The sequence below is a fragment of the Carcharhinus amblyrhynchos genome, chromosome 18, assembly GCF_965287045.1.
Source record: "Carcharhinus amblyrhynchos chromosome 18, sCarAmb.v2.hapA, whole genome shotgun sequence".
NCBI classification, from domain to species: Eukaryota; Metazoa; Chordata; class Chondrichthyes; order Carcharhiniformes; family Carcharhinidae; genus Carcharhinus; species Carcharhinus amblyrhynchos.
In genome coordinates this window covers 6,189,006-6,209,442 of record NC_137341.1, presented here as the reverse complement: position 1 = coordinate 6,209,442, position 20,437 = coordinate 6,189,006, and the positions used below count along the sequence as shown (strand labels likewise).

Here is a 20,437-nt window from a genome sequence, read left to right as displayed (position 1 = left end):
GAAGTCCCGAGTATTCACATTTTTAAAGTAGGGATTCCGCTAAAACCGAACTTAGTAATTATTGAAGGAGAACTAAAAGTCAGTTTTAAATTAAGTCAGGTGACTCACTAGGGAAAAACATAGTGTGTTACTTCTATGTAGTTTAGTTGAATCAAGTGAGAGTAGATTGATGGATGTTAGCTGCTATGCTGTATTTTCCCTTTACTATGAAATTAAGTAATTTAATTCACGTGTATCTTTGTCCCTCTGTTCGCTTGTTCCACTCCTAAAATCTCAAATACACAAGTGGAAAATGCTGAATTTCGATCACAAGGAAGGAATTATTGCACTCTTGCGTTACGCTATAATATGTGGATATACGATACAGCACGAGTCACCTTGCGTAAAAGTAAGATGCTCCAACTACGTACAGAAGCGATTATCACTGAACCCAGCGAGGCATCGATAGCAGATCCAAGTTTAATTTTAGTCTTTTGCTCTCACGCTTGTTTTTTTTCACTGTTTGTCCTTTTATAGTTGCGGTCAGTTTAAATTAATTTTCAAATGAAGTACGTTCGAAGATCAATTTAGTTTGAGCGTGAAAAAATATTTTGCACGTTTCACGTGCGTGCAGTTGCCGGTGTGGAAGAAGTATTTGTGACTCTAGACTCACGTTTCCCATTGGCTGACGCACCTCGATTACGTTAACGGGAGACGATACCATCGTCGACGACGGCACCGTATATAGAGCGATCCCGTGCACGGTCTCGTACCGTTGGAACGCTTACGAGACCTTCAGAGTATCGCTTGAAGCACCGTTTCTGGCCTCCGTTTGAGTGCTTTTCTTGAGTTCGCTTGCTACGCAAGAGCTATTTTTGGCTTATTCTGGAATCGTGTAGTGCTCGTGATATCTGAACTCCTTTCAGATTGTGAATGATAGGAAGGTTGGTGTTCAAAACTTTGGGCTAGATTTTACAGGGCACCATAGTGTGCGCCCAAGTAAAGGTCAGCTATCAGACAGCCATTTAACGCCTCAGTGGCTGTCTGACCCCAGCAAGATGAAACCCACAAACTACTCTTGCTCTTGGTAATATCGCACTGGAGCGGGAAGGCAACAGGCAGTCTGCAGCTGGATTTTACGTATTCGCTCGCTTTTAAACCGAGCGGCAGGGAAATGTAAAATCCAGTCTTTTAGCTTGCCGTCTGACCTTAATCACTGCTAGCAGGCTACGTGAAAGCGGTGTAACTTGTTCACGTGTCTCGAGTAAATTATCCACTCGAGCGTACGAGGGAGCAGACGATCGCTCTGTATAACTTCACTTGTTGGGTGACTTCTCTCAACTTTTAATAGCTTTCCAAAGGCAACGTGGCCTTAGCTATTCTGGCATTGACTTTGTTGCCAGTGTGAACTTTTTGTGCTGATCGTGAGACCAAAGTTATGACATGTGACAGATGAGAAAAGGTGCATTCTTTGTTGCAAATCTTGTTCTGAGCAGGCATTTAGGCACAAATATCCGTGCAAAGCAAGTTACGCACCACAGTTCCATGCACTTTGGTTTGACTTGTTGGCGTATTTAAATTGAAAACTTTGCCCTTTGTGCATTATCTAATCTGGGTCCGTTTTTGCGAATAGATGGGAGGGAGCATCAAGACACGGAGGAAACCCAGTGTGTCTCCACAGTATCCATGTGTATGTGCGCGCGTGTGAGAGACTGTGCAATCTCTCCAGCTCACCCAGCCAGCAAACTAAGGGCAGCAATTCTACCCAGCAACAGTGCTAAATAACCCCACTCCCCATCAAAAAAAACCAAAATTGCTCAGTATGCACGGTGAGATCCAAACAAGGGTAACAGTTGTTTGAATGTTGTGCCCTGTTTGAAAGAAAAGTCGTTTTAATCTGGTTTCTCCTGACCAGTCACTATCTGTAACCCCCGCGACTTGCCTGGTCTTGCAAAAATTTCAAACTGTCCTGGCTGGAGACAATACACATCTCTTTGACCTGTGCTTAGTCCTCTCTCCACTCACACTGCCTGTGCCTTTAAGATTTGTTTACCTGTGAAGACTCACATTCTGGCCATTATCTTGTAAATTGAGTTTGTGTCTATATATGCCCTCTTTGTGAACACAACTCCCACTCGCCCGATGAAGGGCTAGTGCCCTGAAAGCTTGAACTGGCAAATAATCCTGTTGGACTTTAACCTGGTGTCGTAAGACCTCTTACTGTGCTTACCCCAGTCCGATGCCGGCATCTCCACATCTTAGTGGGGCGGCACGATAGCACGACGGTTTGCACTGCTGCTTCACAGCTCCAGGGACTGGGTTCGATTCCTGATTCGGGTCACTGTCTGTGTGGAGTTTGCACGTTCTTCTCGTGTCTGCGTGAGTTTCCTCCCACAGTCCAAAGATGTGCGAATTCGGTCGATTGGCCGTGCTGAATAAAAATTGCCCCTTCGTGTCCTGAGATGCATAGGTTACAGTGGTTAGTGGGGAAAATATGTAGGAAGATGGGGGTAGGGCCTGGGTGAGATGGTGGTCGGCGCAGACTTGATGGGCTGAATGGCCTCTTCCTGCACTGTAGGGTTTCTGTGATATCTATAAATGACCTCTCCTGTGTCGTAAACCTCTACAGTAAACTGGAAGTTAGAACGATACACTTGGCCTGTACTTGCCAGTTCTTTTCTCTTCCCTCCACTTCCTCAGTCCACACTCCGACTCCCTGGAAAAAGTTCTGTTAACGTCCTCGGTCTAATGTTAGACACTGATGTCTGAAGAAAGTTTTTTTTTCGATGCACGTCTGTCTGCTACGTGATCCGCACAATCTGAGTCAGTCAGAATCAGTTCCAACACTCTTAGGGTGGAAATATTTCACCTAATCTATTTAAACAGAACAGGACTGGCACATCGTAGAATATTGTATATGATGGAGATCGACACCATATTTCTCAAGCAATAAGCTAGTTCAGTCTGCTTAAAGAAATTAAATACAATATAGTTTTATGTGCTATTAATTTCTACAGTTGGTAGAACCAAGTTTCTTTACCCTCCTCTCAGCTGAATTATTGAGAAGGTATACTTTATTTATGTATATGTGGAATTAACAGAAAGCCCGTAGGATCGGCTAAATGCATCAAAAACCGCAAATGCTCTTCTACGTTCAGCTTTTGTCCTACTAAGTTATGAGGTTCAGATTATTCTGTAGTTTTCCTCACCTCTCCTAAAGGCTGGTTTGTTTTTATTATCTCACTCAAGTGGCCATTCATCAGCAAGCTATTGTATTAGACTTGCGTTACAGCGGAGCCAGTCCATTCCTCACCTTGAGCGTTCGTGCGTGTGCAATATTAGGCTACACCAGCATTTACGAGAAATTCAATCTGAGACACTGCTGTTTCTGAGGTGGAAGTTCCTTAGTCTATTAAGCTCACTGCATCATAAGGGAATCCTGTAAATATCATGTTTAATTGAACTTGTTTCTAAGTATGTATTTATTTGTGAAGAGAGAAGCTCATGTTTGTTTTTCAGCTGCTGCGGTGGGTTTTGTTTTGAGCAGTTTCAGATCAGGCTTAATTTGTAATTTTTAGTATCTAAATATAGAAATGATACTAAAAAGAAAAGACAGATTTTTTTATCACTGGCGTTCATCCGGTGCAAATGCCAGCCAAGATGTAAAGAAATGGGTAATAAGGCATAGCAGGCAGTAAGTATAGCAGAGTTAAGATGTAAAATGTTAAAGTCTTAAAAAATGCTCTTTTGAAAAAGTGGCTGTGACATCTCAAGACAAGTGAGACATTCTTCAGGCACATCACTAAAAATGGAGCATTAAGAAAATGGCTGATAGATCAAGAATAAATGAAATTCCTTTCATAAAATGTAGGTGGCACGTAACAATACGGTAAAAGGTCATATAATTTTGTTTAGTTTCTCCAGACGAGTATGAAGAATTCAAACGGTAACGACAGAATTTGTCCAATCTTATTAGTAAAATAAAATCTGTCGGCTAAATTGCTCTCTTTGATGGGTCACAAATTCCATGACAAACGGAGCTGGGCAGTCTTCATTAGCTGATCATCTATTAAAGTCAAAGGCACAATTACTCCATGTATTAAATTTAGCACAAGACCGTATTTCTCGGCAAAGATGAATCGTCGGTGTTTGGATCGAGGATCTTTGTCGTTCTCGTCTGTAGCGCGTGGTACGTAATCGCCGTGTGCCGGGGAAACGATTGTAAGCGGGTCAGCTGGATTTGTCAGTTAAACAGAAAGTTGTTTTACTATTACGTCCGGCAGTTCTCACCTCCCCTCGGCTCGTGGCTTTTCCGAGGCTCAGGAGACTCGTCGGCCAGGATTAATTTCAAAATGGAAATTAAATCTGAGACGCGCAGCCTTTTGAGAATATCTAAACGACCGACCTATCTCCGTTGAAACAGAAATCGGCAGGTTCTGTATCCACGTAATTGCCCAACTCTGTTACCCGAACAAATGGAATTCGGCCGTTTGAGAAACTTCGACGTCAAAGCTGTCGTAAATCTATATACAAACGTAAAAACGTTAATAATTTCACTGAGTATCGTGTCCCCGTACTAGTTTACGGAATTGAATTAATTTGTACGATTCTCCTCTTTGTCGGAAACTCATTTATTAATCTTGAAAGAGAAGTTTTAATAATTAAATTATTGCAATCTGTACGTTTATCCCAACAGCAGATAGTAAGCAATTCTAACGTCAGTATTGAGGTAATTGCTTTGAAAGAATGTTATTGCTAATTAATCTGTTCTTGGTTTCAGGGATACTTCAGGTCAAGGGAGGTTCTGCACAATCTTTAGATCCTATTCCAGGGGCGCACAGGTATGCAAAACTTTGTATTCGATAGTAAGAATAAGTCACATCTAAAAAAAAGTATTGAAATATCTAGACTACTTTTTATTTCAAAAAGACAGCCATCACTTGAAAGAAATTGCAAAGCTTACTTAGTGCGTAGACTAACGAGTTGCAAAGCAGCCTGATGTCGCGTTAACAATCGGCTTCCACGCGACTGTGTATTTTTTTTTAAATGACAATAGTTTGCCAGTCGGCGTCCGCTGGGTAGGCATATCCGACCGTCGAAGTGAAACGGACTGTATTAAGTGTCTGTTTTCCATTAACCGCAGGTTTAATTTTAGAGACCTGACGAGTAGTTTCTCGGTATTGGGAAGGGAATAAATAGGTGAGCCTTCTGGTATGTTGTAGAACGCATCCTTATTATTTGTGCAAAATCAGAAATGGAAGCAAGGAAAAGAAATTGACGTATCTCAAATTTTAAATTTTGCCAAATTAAGCATTAAATTATAAATCCTACATATTAAAGCAGATTCATTAATAAATCTATCTCTGGTACAGTAGGGATACGGATGTGCCTAACTCGGGTCGCAGCCGATCCATTATCTAGGAAGGTATACTGTACGTCGAATACATAAGAAACATAAGAAATAGGAGCAGGAGTAGGCCATCTAGCCCTTCGAGCCTGCCCCGCCATTCAATAATATCACGGCTGATCTGTCGCTGCTCAGTTCCACTTTCCCGCCCTCTCCCCATAACCCTTAATCCCCTCTCTTAGCAAAAACCCATCAACCCGCGTCTTAAAAATATTTAACGAGGCAGCCTCCACCACTTCAACGGGCAGAGAATTCCAGAGATTCACCACCCTTTGAGCGAAGAAGTTCCTCCTCGACTCCGTTCTAAACCGCCCCCCTTTTATCTTGAGGCTGTGCCCCCTAGTCCTACTGTTATTTGCGAGTGCTGGATGCAAATATCGTGTGCCTAAAATAGAAAAGTATTCTTTTCCCCGATTCTACCATCGTTCTGCGTAACGAAGACAGAAATTCGCTTTAATTGTTGAAACGGAGACAGCGGTAGGGATTTGGCAGTAGTTACGACAGGGTAACTGCCGTCATTACTCCACTGAAACGGATAGTAACTTTTTAGATTTCTGCATTTCTCTGTGCGTGTGCCAACTTGCCAAGTGATTTTTGTACTTCTCCAGGGAGTATGCTGTTGAGGCACAAGGTAAGCCGAGATCAAGTAAGAATCAACTGAATTGATGCAACTTCCATTTTTACTCTGTTAGCCTTTACTAAAAATCGTGGAGAAAGCTGCCTTTTGTCGAATGAGGTTTAATTAGGTTTTAATGGCATCGTAACTTCATAATTACTGCTTAAAAAAAACTCACTGACCCTGAAAATCTAATTTTATATTTGCTGTGTAAAATTCTTTCTTTCTATAATAAGAACCTGCATCTTTTTTCGATCTTAATGCAATCATTTATTTTGCTATTTGCAGACCTAAATTAAAAATTAAGGATATTAAGTGCTTTTAGCTTATTAGTTTTCTGTGGGGGTGGCAGGGTGGGGTGGGATGAGTACTTCAACGTGATCGGATACTTAGCCACGTGCTGACGCCACTGCTGTACGCCGAGTGATTCTCTCGCCTTCGCAAAAGATTTAAACTACTGTCAGAAAAGAGAAAGCAATGCCACAGATTAGTAGATTGTCAGGGCACCTTTCTTCCAGGTTGACGGTGGGCCTATAATATTGGAAGAACTATTTAAAATCCTCGCTTTCGCTAACGCGGCACGTCGAGTAACTCGATATCGTATCGGTAAGATGTAATTTTGTAACGTGGCTGCGCTACTGAGCCTCGATAGGTCGAGAATTTATTTGCGGCTTTACTAGAATACGATTCCTCCTCTTTTCTCCGAATTTATTGTGAATTTATAAATTAGTTATTGATGAAAAAGGAAATACGTTGCCAAAGCTTTTCATCTTGCACTGATCAGGACAAACGGAAGAGTGCCAAATTTTAAACGCTCACGACAATTTGCGCTGCAGGATAAAAGGGGTACTGATCGGTTGAGGTGTTGCCGTGGAGAAAACAGCCGAGAAGTATAGATTCCCCACGCTCGTAGGTAATTCGAAAATGTGTAAGGTTTGAACGTATTCCTTTTTTTGGGGCTCTCTGCTTGCACAGTGAGCAAATGACTAAGGCTGATTTTTGATTGCTGGCCAATCTTATAATCTGTGGAGCTTCCACACTCAAACTTGCGTATTGACTGGTAAGCTTGCAATAGACAGTTTTGGTGCCTCAGCAACCTGCCTATTTTCAGCAATATTCAAGTCCTGTTCTACCGATCAAAAGTTAAGTCGGTAAACTTTACAAACGAGTATTACGTTAAACACTTTGCTTCTGCGATGAAAATGTCCCGACCGACGAGTTGATCGTACTGTCAAAAATTAATTGTAGTTGACCCTTGCGTCTACGTATTCGTTACTGGGGTGATATTTCTTGTCGTCGCCCGACAGACGTTTGCCCTCGTCCTCCAGCTCCGGTATTTTGCCGTGTTCGACGCTGGAAGCGTCGACGGATATTAAGGCATCTAGAATCTGGTAACCGACAGGTTAGGGGCGGCACGGTAGCACAGCGGTTAGCACTGCTGCTTCACAGCTCCAGGGTCCCGAGTTCGACTCCTGGCTCAGGTCACTGTCCGTGTGGAGTTTGCACGTTCTCCTCGCGTTTGCACGGGTTTCCTCCGGGCGCTCCTGTTTCCTCCCACGGTCCAAAGATCTGCGGGTTAGGTCGATTGGCCGTACAAAGAAATCGCCCCTTCGTGTCCAGGAACGCTTGGTTAGAGGGATTAACGGGTATAATACGTGGGGACGTGGGGGTGGGGCCTGGGCGGGATCGTGTTCGGCGCGGACTCCGGTGGGCCGAAGGGCCTCTTTCCGCACCGTAGGGTTCTACGAACGGTCCGGATCCTTAACCTACGAGAATTAAGAACGCAGTTACGGCAAGGGAAGTGACGAGCGGGGAAGAAAGATTGGATTAAAAATAAAAAAACGGAGAAATATTTTTTAAAAATAGAATTTTAGAATCTGTCAAAACAGTTGTTTCCTTGGCTTGAGAAGTTTATAGGCGTCGTAGGACAATCTTCCCGTTTAATGAAGTGCATTGCACTGTTAAATACCAACATTGACTATCTGAGGCAAGTTTAATGGGAAAATAATACGCACGTGCAGAAACTTCACAAGACTTGTAGGGAAGTTGGGTGAGTTGCCACCGTGTACGAAGATAATTTTCACAAGAGCGTACGATAAGGGACAGGAGCAGAAGTAGGCGTCCGAGTTCAGTTACTGTTTCTAAACTGTGGTTAAGATTCTTATCCTGACTCATTTAAAAGACGCCAGAAAGTTTAATTTCGGGTCTGTTTTAAGACTCGAACGTAATCTTGTAAAGAAACTAAGCTATTGTCACTAACCAGAAATTATCTGGATTTGAAGCCACAGATAACTCCGTGGTGAGTTAATAAATCTGCTTCGTAACTCAGCTACAACAACTGATTTTTAAAAGAGAATTGTTAATTTAAATGCAATTCAAGTATGCTGATGTATCATTTCTGTTCCTCTCGATTGCTCTTGCTTTAATCTTCTTTGTTATTGAATTGTATATGATGTCGTACAGTGCAGAAAAGGCCCTTTGGCTCATTCCGTTGAGGCCGAAATGAGTTTATTTCCCTGTTTGTGAGCTAATCTTCCTTCAGGGAAGTTGCTTCCTCGATAAAACCAAGTACAAGGGCATACTTTTGCTCCATAGTTGCTACGCTTGCACGATTGCCCAATATAGAAAATGTGTGTCTCGCTCGTGAACCTATCTGGCCTTCAAAGATTCTAGTACTGCTGTAAAGTTCACGTAATTATTCACAAACGTTTTAGCACTGTCGGCTTCAACCTTTCAAGCCAGAAAAATTGAAAAGGCTGCTTCATTTATTGAAAGAAAAGGGCTGCTCTTTTACTGATGCAAAGCAATCAAAGAGTAAGCTTCACCGAGTCTCGACGCAAGAAGCCCGAGTCTGGAGAGAAGACTGCGGAACTCAGACGATACGGTTGTACTGAGAGGAAACCGGCAACGATGTCCAGTAGGCAGCAATTACAGTGGAGTAGATGACGATGGAATAAATGTGAAATCTTCCATAAATTAGATATCTTTTATTAGAAAATAAATTCGGCCGTTAGTCCGGGTTCAACACGCGCACCGCTGACTTCCGACGCTTCGGTCAGTCGCAACGCTGCTACTGCGGCGTCAGACTGCTTACCCAAAATCCAATTCTGAGGTATTTGTAATTTCTCCAGTTAATACAGTTACACAGTACTTTTCTCTTTACCACGGGACTTTGAAACCAATAAAATACTTTTGAAATACAGTAACTGTTGTTACGGATGCTAATAAAGCGTTCCTTTGTGCCCAGCAAGGTCCCACAAATCACAATGAGATAAATGACCGAATCGTCTGTTTTAATTACGTTTGTTGGGTAAGGGCTAGGATGCAAGAACTTCTACGCCTTTCTTTCATTCTGGTTTGTTATTAATGCACGTGTGTCGAGACAGCCGTATAAAACCAAGGAGCTCGAGCTCCCTCTGACGTACGCAGTTGTCTTCGATTTGCACGTCGTTCTAACGACAGAGCTAATAGCTACTCGACGCAAGGGTTATCGAATAGGAAACTCCGTGATTTTATCGCCGACGTAGATAAGAGCTAGCTGTGCCGTCAGAGGCTACTTTTCGGTTTCTAGAATCGTAAAAACCCTCCGGTACAGGAGGAGGTCGTTCGGCTCATTGAGCCTGCCCCGGCTACGATCCCATCCCGGTCCCTGTCCCCACGACCCCCCACGTTTATCCTGCTAATCCCACTAACGTCTGCATCCCAGGACAGTAACGGGCAATTTGGCACGACCGATCGACCTAACCCGCACGTTTTTGGACTGCGGGAGGAAGCCGGAACACCCAGAGGAAACCCAGACGGACGTAGGGCGAATGAGACGGTGGCGCAAACTGGAATGGAACCCGCTCCCTGGAGCTGTGAGGCAGCGATGCTAACCACTGTGCTGCCCTAGTACTCTCCTACCTTCTGGAATTTTATTCCAAAATGACATGTAGTCTCGTGCCTTTAATCTCATTAGTCTGGATCGATACGTACGAGCGTATAAATGTTCCAGCTCGCTGTTGCACCGGCAAGTGACTCTTTTGTAAACTTCTTGAGGTTTCTCGCCCTTGAGACTGTTTCGCTAAAGGCAGTATACGAACGCACGTTATCAGTTCTGCTATTCTTCGTCGATTTCACTTACGACTAATCGTAGGATCGTCGAAAGGCCTTTGGACCCGTCGAGTCTGCGCTGACGATACCTACCGCTAAAGGTGCACTAATCCCATTTTCCCGCACTTGTCCGATATCCTGGAACGTCACGACGTTTCGAGCGCTCGTCCAAATATTTTTAAAAAGTCGTAAGGTTTTCGTCCTCCGCTACCTTCGTAGGCAGGGCGTTTCAGATTCTCACCGTGCTCTGATTTCTTTTTCCTCAAAGCTCCTTGCGATTGACCCCTCGACCAATGGGAACAACTGCTCTCTACTCACCCTGTCCGTACACCTCGTAATCCCCTACGCCTCAATCGTGTCCCCCCCTCGGCCTTCTCTGCTCTAAACAAAACGATCCAGGCCTATCTAGTCTCTCCTTATAGTTCAGATGCTCCATCCCAGGCAACGTCGTGGTGAACCTCCTCTGTTCCCCCCTAGTGCGATCACATCCTTCCTGTAGCGAGGTGACCAGAACTGCACAGTATTACAGCTGTGGCCTAACCAATACTCTGTACAACTCCAACATTACCTCTTTGCTCACGTGCTCTGTGCCGTGACCGATAAAAGCCAAAGCGCGTCACCTTATACGTATCAGGGTTAAATACCATCTACCACTGCATTGCCCATCTGAGCGACGCACGTATATCTTCCCATCGTCTTCACTAACTATCCTATCAATCTTGGTGTCGTTTGCAAACGCGCTTAATATTCTCCTCACATTTTCACCTGTATCGTTTACGTATATAACAAAAAATAAGGGTCCCGGTACAGACGCTCGAGGTACACCAGCCTCCAGTAACTCGAACGGCTTCTGCCATTACCCTTTGTGTATTACTGAGCCGGTTTCTGATCCATTTTACTGATTTTCACTGAATTCCATACGCTTTAACCTTCTTATTCAGTCTCCCGTGTGGGACCTTGTCACAAGTTTTGTCTTTCTGCTTATCTAGACTTTCAAAATTGTGCTATTTGTAGGATACTGTCTTTCCATTGTAGCTATCTCAACGTGCATCACTTCACGTTTCTTCTTACTTAAATCCGTCTGCCTTTTTTTTAAACATCCTTAATTGCCAAGAGACTTGAATGCCACTTACTGACTCCCAAAATAATAACAATTCTAAAATAAAAGGTGACGGTAGAAATTCAAGCCTATAATTTAATCACACGGTTCTATTATTCACGTGGTTCTATTATTCACGTATACACCGTGCTCTTGCAGCTCTGTCATCGGAGCCCTTTAATTTAAATTGTCACAGTTTTTGAAAAACTAATTGTTCGGAAAGAATACTGAGCGTGTGAAAGATAAATGCAAGTATTTAGTCTAAGTTGCAGTTTGTATAGAAACACGCAGCAGCATAATTTTGATTTTACTGTTTTATAAGCTCCTTCGGTAGCCGCCTTCTGTTTTCCTTAAATCCCATTGCTGACGTAAATTCAGGAGGTTAGATCTCGAGCTTTGACTTAATGTTGCGACTAAACCGTTTATCGGCGCGTTTGGCTTTGCTCTTAGAAAAAATGATGCAAGTTAATGAAATTGTTGAATTCTTTGTTTCTCAGGGTATACTCTTGGTTTATGACATCACGAATAGATGGTCCTTTGACGGGATTGATCGCTGGATCAAGGAAATTGATGAGGTGAGGTGCTTTTCTTTTGTCTATGTGTAACACTTAGACCTCTGCTGGAACTACCACTTAAGCTAATTTATATCTGCTTTCACGTGCCTTGTTTATTTGGACTTGATTTTTTTCCAAGAGCAACACGTCAAAGGTGCTGGAAATCTGAAGGGTGGGATTTTCCACCGGCTGAGGTGGTTCATCGTCGGTCGCCGGCAGGATCTTCAGGCCTGCCGACGTCCGAGGTGTTCGGCGTGACTCGCTCGTCCCGCTGCTGGGGACTGCACCTGAAGGCAACAGGTGGCAATGCAGAAAATATCCCGTCCACCTCCTACACGTGGCCACGAAGGCACGTGTACGCCGTAGGCCCGGCACGCCTGCCGACGGGCCCGTGACCTCCTTTCTCTGACCTCGCGAGCTCAGGGAGGTGTGCGTTTGCTCGGAGCAAGGATAAGCAGGAAAATGACAGACGGCGGGTGCAAAATACGGACGTGACGGGAAATGGAAGAATACACTGAAAAACGTCATTTTAAAAAGGTTGCGTAAAGATAATGCCTTTTCTTTGAATTACGAAAGGAAAGGGAGCACGATCGTTTCATCCCTTCGGGTGAACAAATTTTGCGCGTTCAGTTTCCGTATTTTAATCTCGCACTCGGGTTAATAGTCGACTGTTACAGCACGAAAACGAGCAAAGATTTCTACCGATTCAACATTTGTAATAAAATTATAAGAGATTATACTTTCGCTTCCAGGAATATCATCTATCGTAAACGCACGTGCGCAAGCGATCTACGGTTTTAAAAAAAAACCACAGATTCATTACCTTCTGATAGGAGATTCCACCTTATCTCTGTCGTAAATGGGCGATGTCTTACTCTGAGATTGTGCCTTCTGATTCTAGAGTCTCCCACACGGGGGGGGGAAAAAACCTCTCAGTATCTATCCTATCAAGCCCCCTGAGAAGCCTATATGTCTCAATAAGGTCACCTCGTTCTTCTAAACTCCAACGAGTACAAAGCCCAACTTACTCGACCTCTCAAAAGAAAAGCCCTCCGTACATAGGAACGTACAAACAACTTAGTGAACCTTCTCTGGAATGCCAGTATATCGCCCTTTATATACGGGTATTAACTAGTGTCTTATCTAGTTTTAACGAGACTTCCCGACGAGGAAATCCTTGGCAGTCGATCCAAACGAAGGAAAGAGTTTTAAATAGTTTAATGCCGGCACGCAGGTGCAACTTTCGGTTTCTCTCTTTCCTCCTTCCGTCCTACTCTGACTCTGAGACCTTCTTGCTACTTCCACACACGTGCATCACTATTCCCGTTCCTCAGGGCAAAGTGACTTGGGGTTACAGCTTTGCATAAGGCTGAGACCACTTGTGGCATAGATTTCAGTCATGTGCCAGGGAGGAAGCAAACATAGATTGAAGCCAAAGCAACCTAGTTCTGAGGTCAGTTGCGTAGCTGGAACAGTCTGCGGGGTGCGGGGGGGATGTGGTATGCTATGGAGCATCGGGGAACTGGAACCTAATGGAGGCTGGCTAAGACTAGGTAATGGGCATGCTGGACTGAATTTGATACGGCCAGCAAAGTTTTGGATGACCTAAAATTTGAGGAGAGTATAGGACAGATGGAGCCAAATTGGAAGACTAATAGATAACAACACAGGTAGGCACAGTGCTTTCAGAGGCAAGCTTTTGTGGAGCTGCAAGAGGCAGTCATTAATGGAGAGCGTATTAAGGATCCCTACAGTGCAGAAGGAAGCCATTTGGCCCATCGAGCCTGCACCGACATCAATCCCACCCAGACTCTTATTTGCGTAACCCGTTTGCTCTGCTAATCCCCCGACACGAAGGGGCGATTTAGCACGGCCAGTCAACCTAACCCGCGTATCTCCGGAGCGTGGGAGGAAACCGGAGCCCCCGGAGGAAACCCGCGCGGACGAGGGGAGAAAGTGCAAACCCCGTACAGACGGTGACCCGAGGCCGCAATTGAACCCGGGTCTCTGGCGCTGCGAGGCAGCAGTGCGTCGTGCTGCCGCACCACCGCGGTTTGGTAGTTCAGCTTTGGGGGCTGTGTCTAATACGGAAGCTGCAGATTGTATAGTTCAACCTAATTGTGTCAGCGAGGGTGCCGCACGGAGTTTGCGGTGAGAATCGGCAGGTTGCGAAAGAGGTCACGATGAAATCTTTTCGCTTCGACTGGAGGAAATTGGAGTTCGTCCAAGTCTGGATGTTGAACGAACAATCTAATCACGTAGAAGCGATAGAAGGGGCAGAGAGGTGTTAGAGAGTTAGAATAAGAACATAAGAAATAGGAGCAGGAGTAGGCCATCTAGCCCTTCGAGCCTGCCCCGCCATTCAATAAGATCATGGCTGATCTGTCGCTGCTCAGTTCCACTTTCCCACCCTCTCCCCATAACCCTTAATCCCCTCTCTTATCAAAAACCCATCAACCCGCGTCTTAAAAATATTTAGCGAGGCAGCCTCCACCACTTCAACGGGCAGAGAATTCCAGAGATTCACCACCCTTTGAGTGAAGAAGTTCCTCCTCGACTCTGTTCTAAACCGCCCCCCTTTTATCTTGAGGCTGTGCCCCCTAGTCCTACTGTCTTTTTTGAGCGGGAAGAGTCTCTCCACCTCTATCCTATCCATCCCATTCATCATCTTATACGTCTCAATGAGATCTCCCCTCATTCTTCTAAACTCTAACGAGTACAAGCCCAGTTTATTCAGCCTCTCCTCACAGCTCAACCCCCTCAACTCCGGAATCAGCCTAGTAAACCTCCTGTGCACTCCCTCCAAGGCCAAAATATCTTTGCGCAGGCGCGGCGCCCAAAACTGCACACAGTACTCCAGCTGCGGCCTCACTGATGCCCTATACAGCCGCAGCAAGACCTCCCTACTTGTATATTCAATCCCCCTCGCTATGAAGGCCAGCATCCCATTTGCCTTCCTGACCACCTGCAAGCTGGGTTTTTGCGACTCGTGCACAAGGACCCCGAGGTCCCTCTGCACCGTCGCCTGCTGCAGTTTTTCGCCACGTAAGTAATAGTCCTTCCTACCATTCTTCCTACCAAAGTGGACCACCTCACACTTGCCAACATTAAATTCCATTTGCCATTTCCTGGCCCATTCGCCCAGCCTATCTAGATCCTTCTGCAGACTCTCCACACCCTCCGCACAATTTGCCGTTCCCCCAATCTTGGTGTCATCAGCAAATTTTGACACCCTACACTCGGTTCCCTCCTCCAGATCATCAAGATAAATGGTAAAAAGCTGAGGCCCCAGCACCGACCCCTGGGGCACTCCACTAGTCACCATCCGCCAATCCGAATAGCACCCGTTGACCCCCCACTTTCTGCCTCCTATTTGACAACCGATCCTCTATCCACGCTAACACCCTACCCCCAACTCCATGTCCCCTGACCTTCTGCAATAACCTCTTGTGAGGTACTTTGTCAAACGCCTTCTGAAAATCTAGAAAGACCACATCCACCGGCTCTCCTCTATCCACCGCCCTGGACACATCCTCATAGAACTCCAGTAAATTTGTCAGACGCGACTTCCCTTTAAAGAAACCGTGCTGCGTCTGCTCTATCAAGCAATTCCCTTCAAGATGCCTCGCAATTTCCTCCTTAATGACGGATTCTAACATTTTACCTACCACAGACGTTAAACTAACTGGCCTATAATTCCCCGCCTTTTGCCTGCCACCCTTCTTAAACAACGGCGTAACATTAGCCGTTTTCCAATCACCCGGCACTTCCCCGGAATCAAGCGACGTCTGGAAAATAACCACCAAGAACATAAGAAATGGGAGCAGGAGTAGGCCATCTAGCCCTTCGAGCCTGCCCCGCCATTCAATAAGATCATGGCTGATCTGTCGTGGCTCAGTTCCACTTTCCCGCCCTCTCCCCATAACCCTTAATCCCCTCTCTTATCAAGAACCCATTAACCAGCTTCTTAAAAATATTTAGCGAGGCAGCCTCCACCACTTCAACGGGCAGAGAATTCCAGAGATTCACCACCCTTTGAGTGAAGAAGTTCCTTCTCGACTCCATTCTAAACCGCCTCCCCTTTATCTTGAGGCTGTGCCCCCTAGTCCTACTGTCTTTTTTGAGCGGGAAGAGTCTCTCCACCTCTATCCTATCCATCCCATTCATCATCTTATACGTCTCAATGAGATCTCCCCTCATTCTTCTAAACTCTAACGAGTACAAGCCTAGTTTATTCAGCCTCTCCTCATAGCTCAACCCCCTCAACTCCGGTATCAGTCTAGTAAACCTCCTCTGCACTCCCTCCGAGGCCAAAATATCCTTGCGCAGGTGCGGCGCCCAAAACTGCACACAGTACTCCAGCTGCGGCCTCACCGATGCCCTATACAGCTGCAGCAAGACCTCCCTACTTTTATATTCAATCCCCCTCGCTATAAAGGCCAGCATCCCATTCGCCTTCCTGACCACCTGCTGCACCTGCAAGCTGGGTTTTTGCAACTCGTGCACAAGGACCCCGAGGTCCCTCTGCACCGTCGCCTGCTGCAGTTTTCCGCCACGTAAGTAATAGTCCTTCCTACCATTCTTCCTACCAAAGTGGACCACCTCACACTTGCCAACATTAAATTCCATTTGCCATTTCCTGGCCCATTCGCCCAGCCTATCTAGATCCTTCTGCAGACAAGGCATCCACTATCACCTCTGCCATTTCTTTCAGAACCCTCGGACGCATTCCATCCGGTCCTGGGGACTTTGGTTGTAATCGGCTTGTAGAAGCTTGCGATTTGATATTTGTCTGATGTTTCTTTGTCCGTTAATGGGCATAGCTCGTTTACGTTATAGCTTAAAAGGACAGCAAACAACGTTTCACGCAAACACTACCAGTCAGCTCACAGAATACATCACAGTTTTGCTTCACGAGTGAGTCGAAACAAAAAGCTGACTTGACCACAGTGCAAAGTAGTTCAGTTAGATTAAATTGCAGAGTTAAAATTTGTGCGTATTTTTATTTAAAATGGAAATTTTCAAGCAGGGTGAAAGGTACAAGTTTGTTTAGGTTTTACGGTACGGAACACTGGATTTGAGTAATTTCAAAAGAAATTGGCCAGTTTGTTTACGTGTGTGATAGTTCACCGAAAACCTTAATTTCCTGAAGTACGAGTGGAATTTTTGTGAATTGCTAGCACGCACGCGTACTCGAGGTCATACCTTAATGCTTTTATCGATGTACTGCTGCTTGTTTGTAACTAACTGTTCACTATGGAAATACAGAAGCCAAAGATTTATCTCGGGTTAACCGTATCATTTTCATTTTGAACTAGTTTGCGTAAGAACAGTAAGAATAAAAATTGCTTTCAGAGTTATACGGGATGTAATAACCAGCAGTAACTTCAAATGAAAGATCAACGTTAACTCGAACTCGTGGCTCGGAGCACTCTTCAAGAGCCAGCGCAGGTGAGATGGACCGAATGGCCTCTTTCTGTGCTCTATCTTTCCCTGATTTTAACCATTTTTCCACGCAGTCCTACTTGGTCTATTTCACTTCCAAGTTCCGCTGAAGAATAAGCTAGAAATCTATTAGAAGGACTCTGTTTAAATGCATCCTCTAGAACGATGACGTTTCAGTTCTGTGTTCGTTATTGCCTCGTTCATAAATACGCACCGTGCCTTTAGCGAACGTCCTTAATATTTCTGGTATTTGTTGGTGTTTTATCAGCGTTGAAGGTATTTAATATCGTTGTTCTTAATATTTTTATTTTTCTACTGTTCATCTGTCGTTTTTCACTGAGTAGACTTGCGACGAAGGTGAAAATACAGAAAACGGTTAGATTAAACATTAGATGAGAATTTGTCGTGCAGTTCCTTTCGGGGTGTTTTCTTTCCACGACACCAGGACGGGTGACTGATTTCCTGCTTTCCTCGTGACAGAAAGGAAACGTTATCGAAGATAATGACATTGACGCATTCGGTTGCCCAAAAACGCCCAAATGGCAAACTGCGCAAGACTAGAATTGTACAAAAAATGGCTAAGCTTGGAATTTACAGGCTAACGTTGCAGTATATTACGACTCTAAATATGACATGCCAGTTTATCTGTAGAAACGTTATGCCTGTTTAATACAGTACCAATCCCCGTGAAGTCTCAACTGGTCTCCGTTCTGACGTTTGCTTATTTGTGTTTGTGTATCGAAGATGAGTATCACAGTTCACTAAAACGTAGTGGCCGAGTGCAAAAAAATAAAGAAAGATCAGTGGAACGTTAGTCTTTATAAAGGGCTAGGATGTAAAGGGGAAGAGATTTTGCTACATAGCAATATGTGAAAGCCCCAATTGGACATACATCTGAGTACTCCTGAGCACCACACCGTTTAAAGAATGTATTTGCCACGACTTGAAGAAACGTATTGCAGTTTTACCAGAACGTAAACAGGATTCTATGGATTAAATTATAAAGAGATTACAACAATTGGGGTTGTATTCCCTGAAGTGTAGAACGCGAAGGGGTGCTTTGAGATTTTTAGGATTTTGAAAAGATTTGTTAAGGTGGATAGAGAGAGGCTGTAAACATCGACTTCAGGAAGCGTGACGGAGTACGTGCCTGCGTCGACGGGGGCTAAGGAGAAACGATCGAGAGCTTCAAGCTTTTAGGCGTCCGGATCACCAGCGACCTGTCCTGGTCCTCCCGTGCCGACAGTATTGTTAAAAAAGCTCACGTTCGCCTCTACTTTCTCAGAAGACTGTGGAGATTTGACACGTCAGCTATGACTCTCTCCAACTTGTACACGTGCACCGTAGAAAGCGTTCTTTCTGGATGTGTCACAGCTTGGTACGGCTCCTGCTCTGCCCAAGACTGCAAGAAACTACTAAAGGTCACGAATGTAACCCGATCTATCACGCAAACCAGCCTCCTGTTCATTGACGCTCCTTACGCTCGCCGCTGCCTTGAAAAGCAGCCGGCGTAATAAAGGACTCCGCACACTGCGAATATATTCTCTTCCGGCACCGCAACCTGTCGGGAAAAAGCAAACGTCTGAGGTCACGTACCAGCCGGCTCAGAACAGCTTCTTCCCTGCTGCCCTCAGACTTTTGAATGGATCTACTTCACGCTCAGTTGACTTTTCTCTGCACCCTAGCCTAACGCTACATTCCGCACACTCTCCTTTCCTTTTCTATGAACTGGAAGCTTTGTCTGCATAGCACGCAAGAAACAATACTTTGCACTGTTAATGCACGTGACAAGAAAATCAAACGATGGAGGAGTCTAGGACCTTAAAATCAGAGTCAGGGTATTCTGGAGAAAAGTTAGGAAATCGTCTTTAAAATTTCTATTAAATGTGGCCGGTCAAAGGATATTAAGTGACACGGAACCAAGGAAGGCGAACGAAGTAAGATTACAGATAAGTCACGATTTTACGCAACGACAGAATAGACTGAAGGGGCCGAACGGCCTCCCTTACTTCTGTATAAAAAATGCATTCCGATTTGATCTATCAGTGTCACGTGTACAGTGAAAAATATTGTTTCTCGCACACTACACAGACAAAGCGTACCATACATGGGGAAGGAAAGGAGAGAGTGCAGAATGTAACGTTACGGTCGTAGCAAGGGTGTCGAGGGAATTCAACTTAAATCGAGTTAGGTCCATTCGAAAGACTGATAGCAGTAGAGAAGAAGCTATTTTGGAGTCAGTGCAAGATCTCAGACTTTTGTATCCTTGACCCGACGGAAGAAGGCGGAAGGAAGAATTTCCGAGGCGCGCGCGGTCCTCGATCGCGCTCGCCGCTTTTCCGATACGGCGGGAAGCGTCGACGGACGGGAGGCTGATTTGAGCGACGGATCGGGCTTCGTTCGCGACCCTTTGTACTTTATTGCAGTTTCGTACAAACCGCAGCCGTACCGAGCCATCCTGATATAACGGGAACGAATGCATTCTACGACGCATCTGTATAAGTCGGTGAGAGTTGTAGCAGACGTGCCAAATTTCCTTAGTCTCTTGAGAAAGTAGTGGCGTCGGTGGGCTTTCTTAACTATAGCGTTGGCACGGAGGGACCAGGACAATCGGCGATCTTGACACCTAAACGCTCGAAGCTCTCGACCGTTTCTACTGCGTCCCGTTGACGTAGACGGGAGCACGGTCTCCTTTACGCTTCCTGAAGACAATGACTATCTCCTTCATTTTATCTCCTCCTCGTTCTCCTTCTCAAACCTAGGGACGTGAAGATCCAAGTGTAAGAACGTAAGAAATAGGAGCAGGAGTAGGCCATCTAGCCCCTCGAGCCTGCCCTGCCATTCAGTAAGATCACGGCTGATCTGAAGTGGATCGGTTCCACTTACTGCGTGCTCCCCGTAACCCTCGATTTCCTTATCGATCAGAAATCTATTTACCTGCGACTTAAACGTATTCGACGAGGTAGCCTCCACCACTTCAGCGGGCAGAGAATTCCAGAGATTCACCACCCTCTGAGAGAAGTTGTTCCTCCTCAGCTCTGTTCTAAACTGCGCCCCCCGCCCCCTTATTTTGAGGCTGTGCCCTCTCGTTCTGGTTTCTTTTCTAAGTGGAAAGAATCTCCCTGCCTCTACCCTATCTTGCCCCTTCATTTACGTTATACGTCTCTGTGAATTCCCCCGTCGGCCTTCGAAACTCCGAGTACAGGCCCAATCTACTCGATCTCTCCTCGTAAGCCGACCCGCTC

The 20,437-nt window shown here is 45.1% G+C and overlaps 1 protein-coding gene across 1 annotated transcript in view; it reads left to right on the top strand.

The window, feature by feature from the left end:
• Nucleotides 1–20,437, top strand: part of rab40c (RAB40c, member RAS oncogene family) — an 87,640-nt gene that overhangs the window by 52,760 nt on the left and 14,443 nt on the right. Inside the window, exons 3-4 of the mRNA XM_080206066.1 lie at nucleotides 4,760–4,820; nucleotides 11,691–11,768. Coding sequence (XP_080062192.1) covers nucleotides 4,760–4,820; nucleotides 11,691–11,768 — 139 coding nt within the window. The remainder of the gene's footprint in view (nucleotides 1–4,759; nucleotides 4,821–11,690; nucleotides 11,769–20,437) is intronic.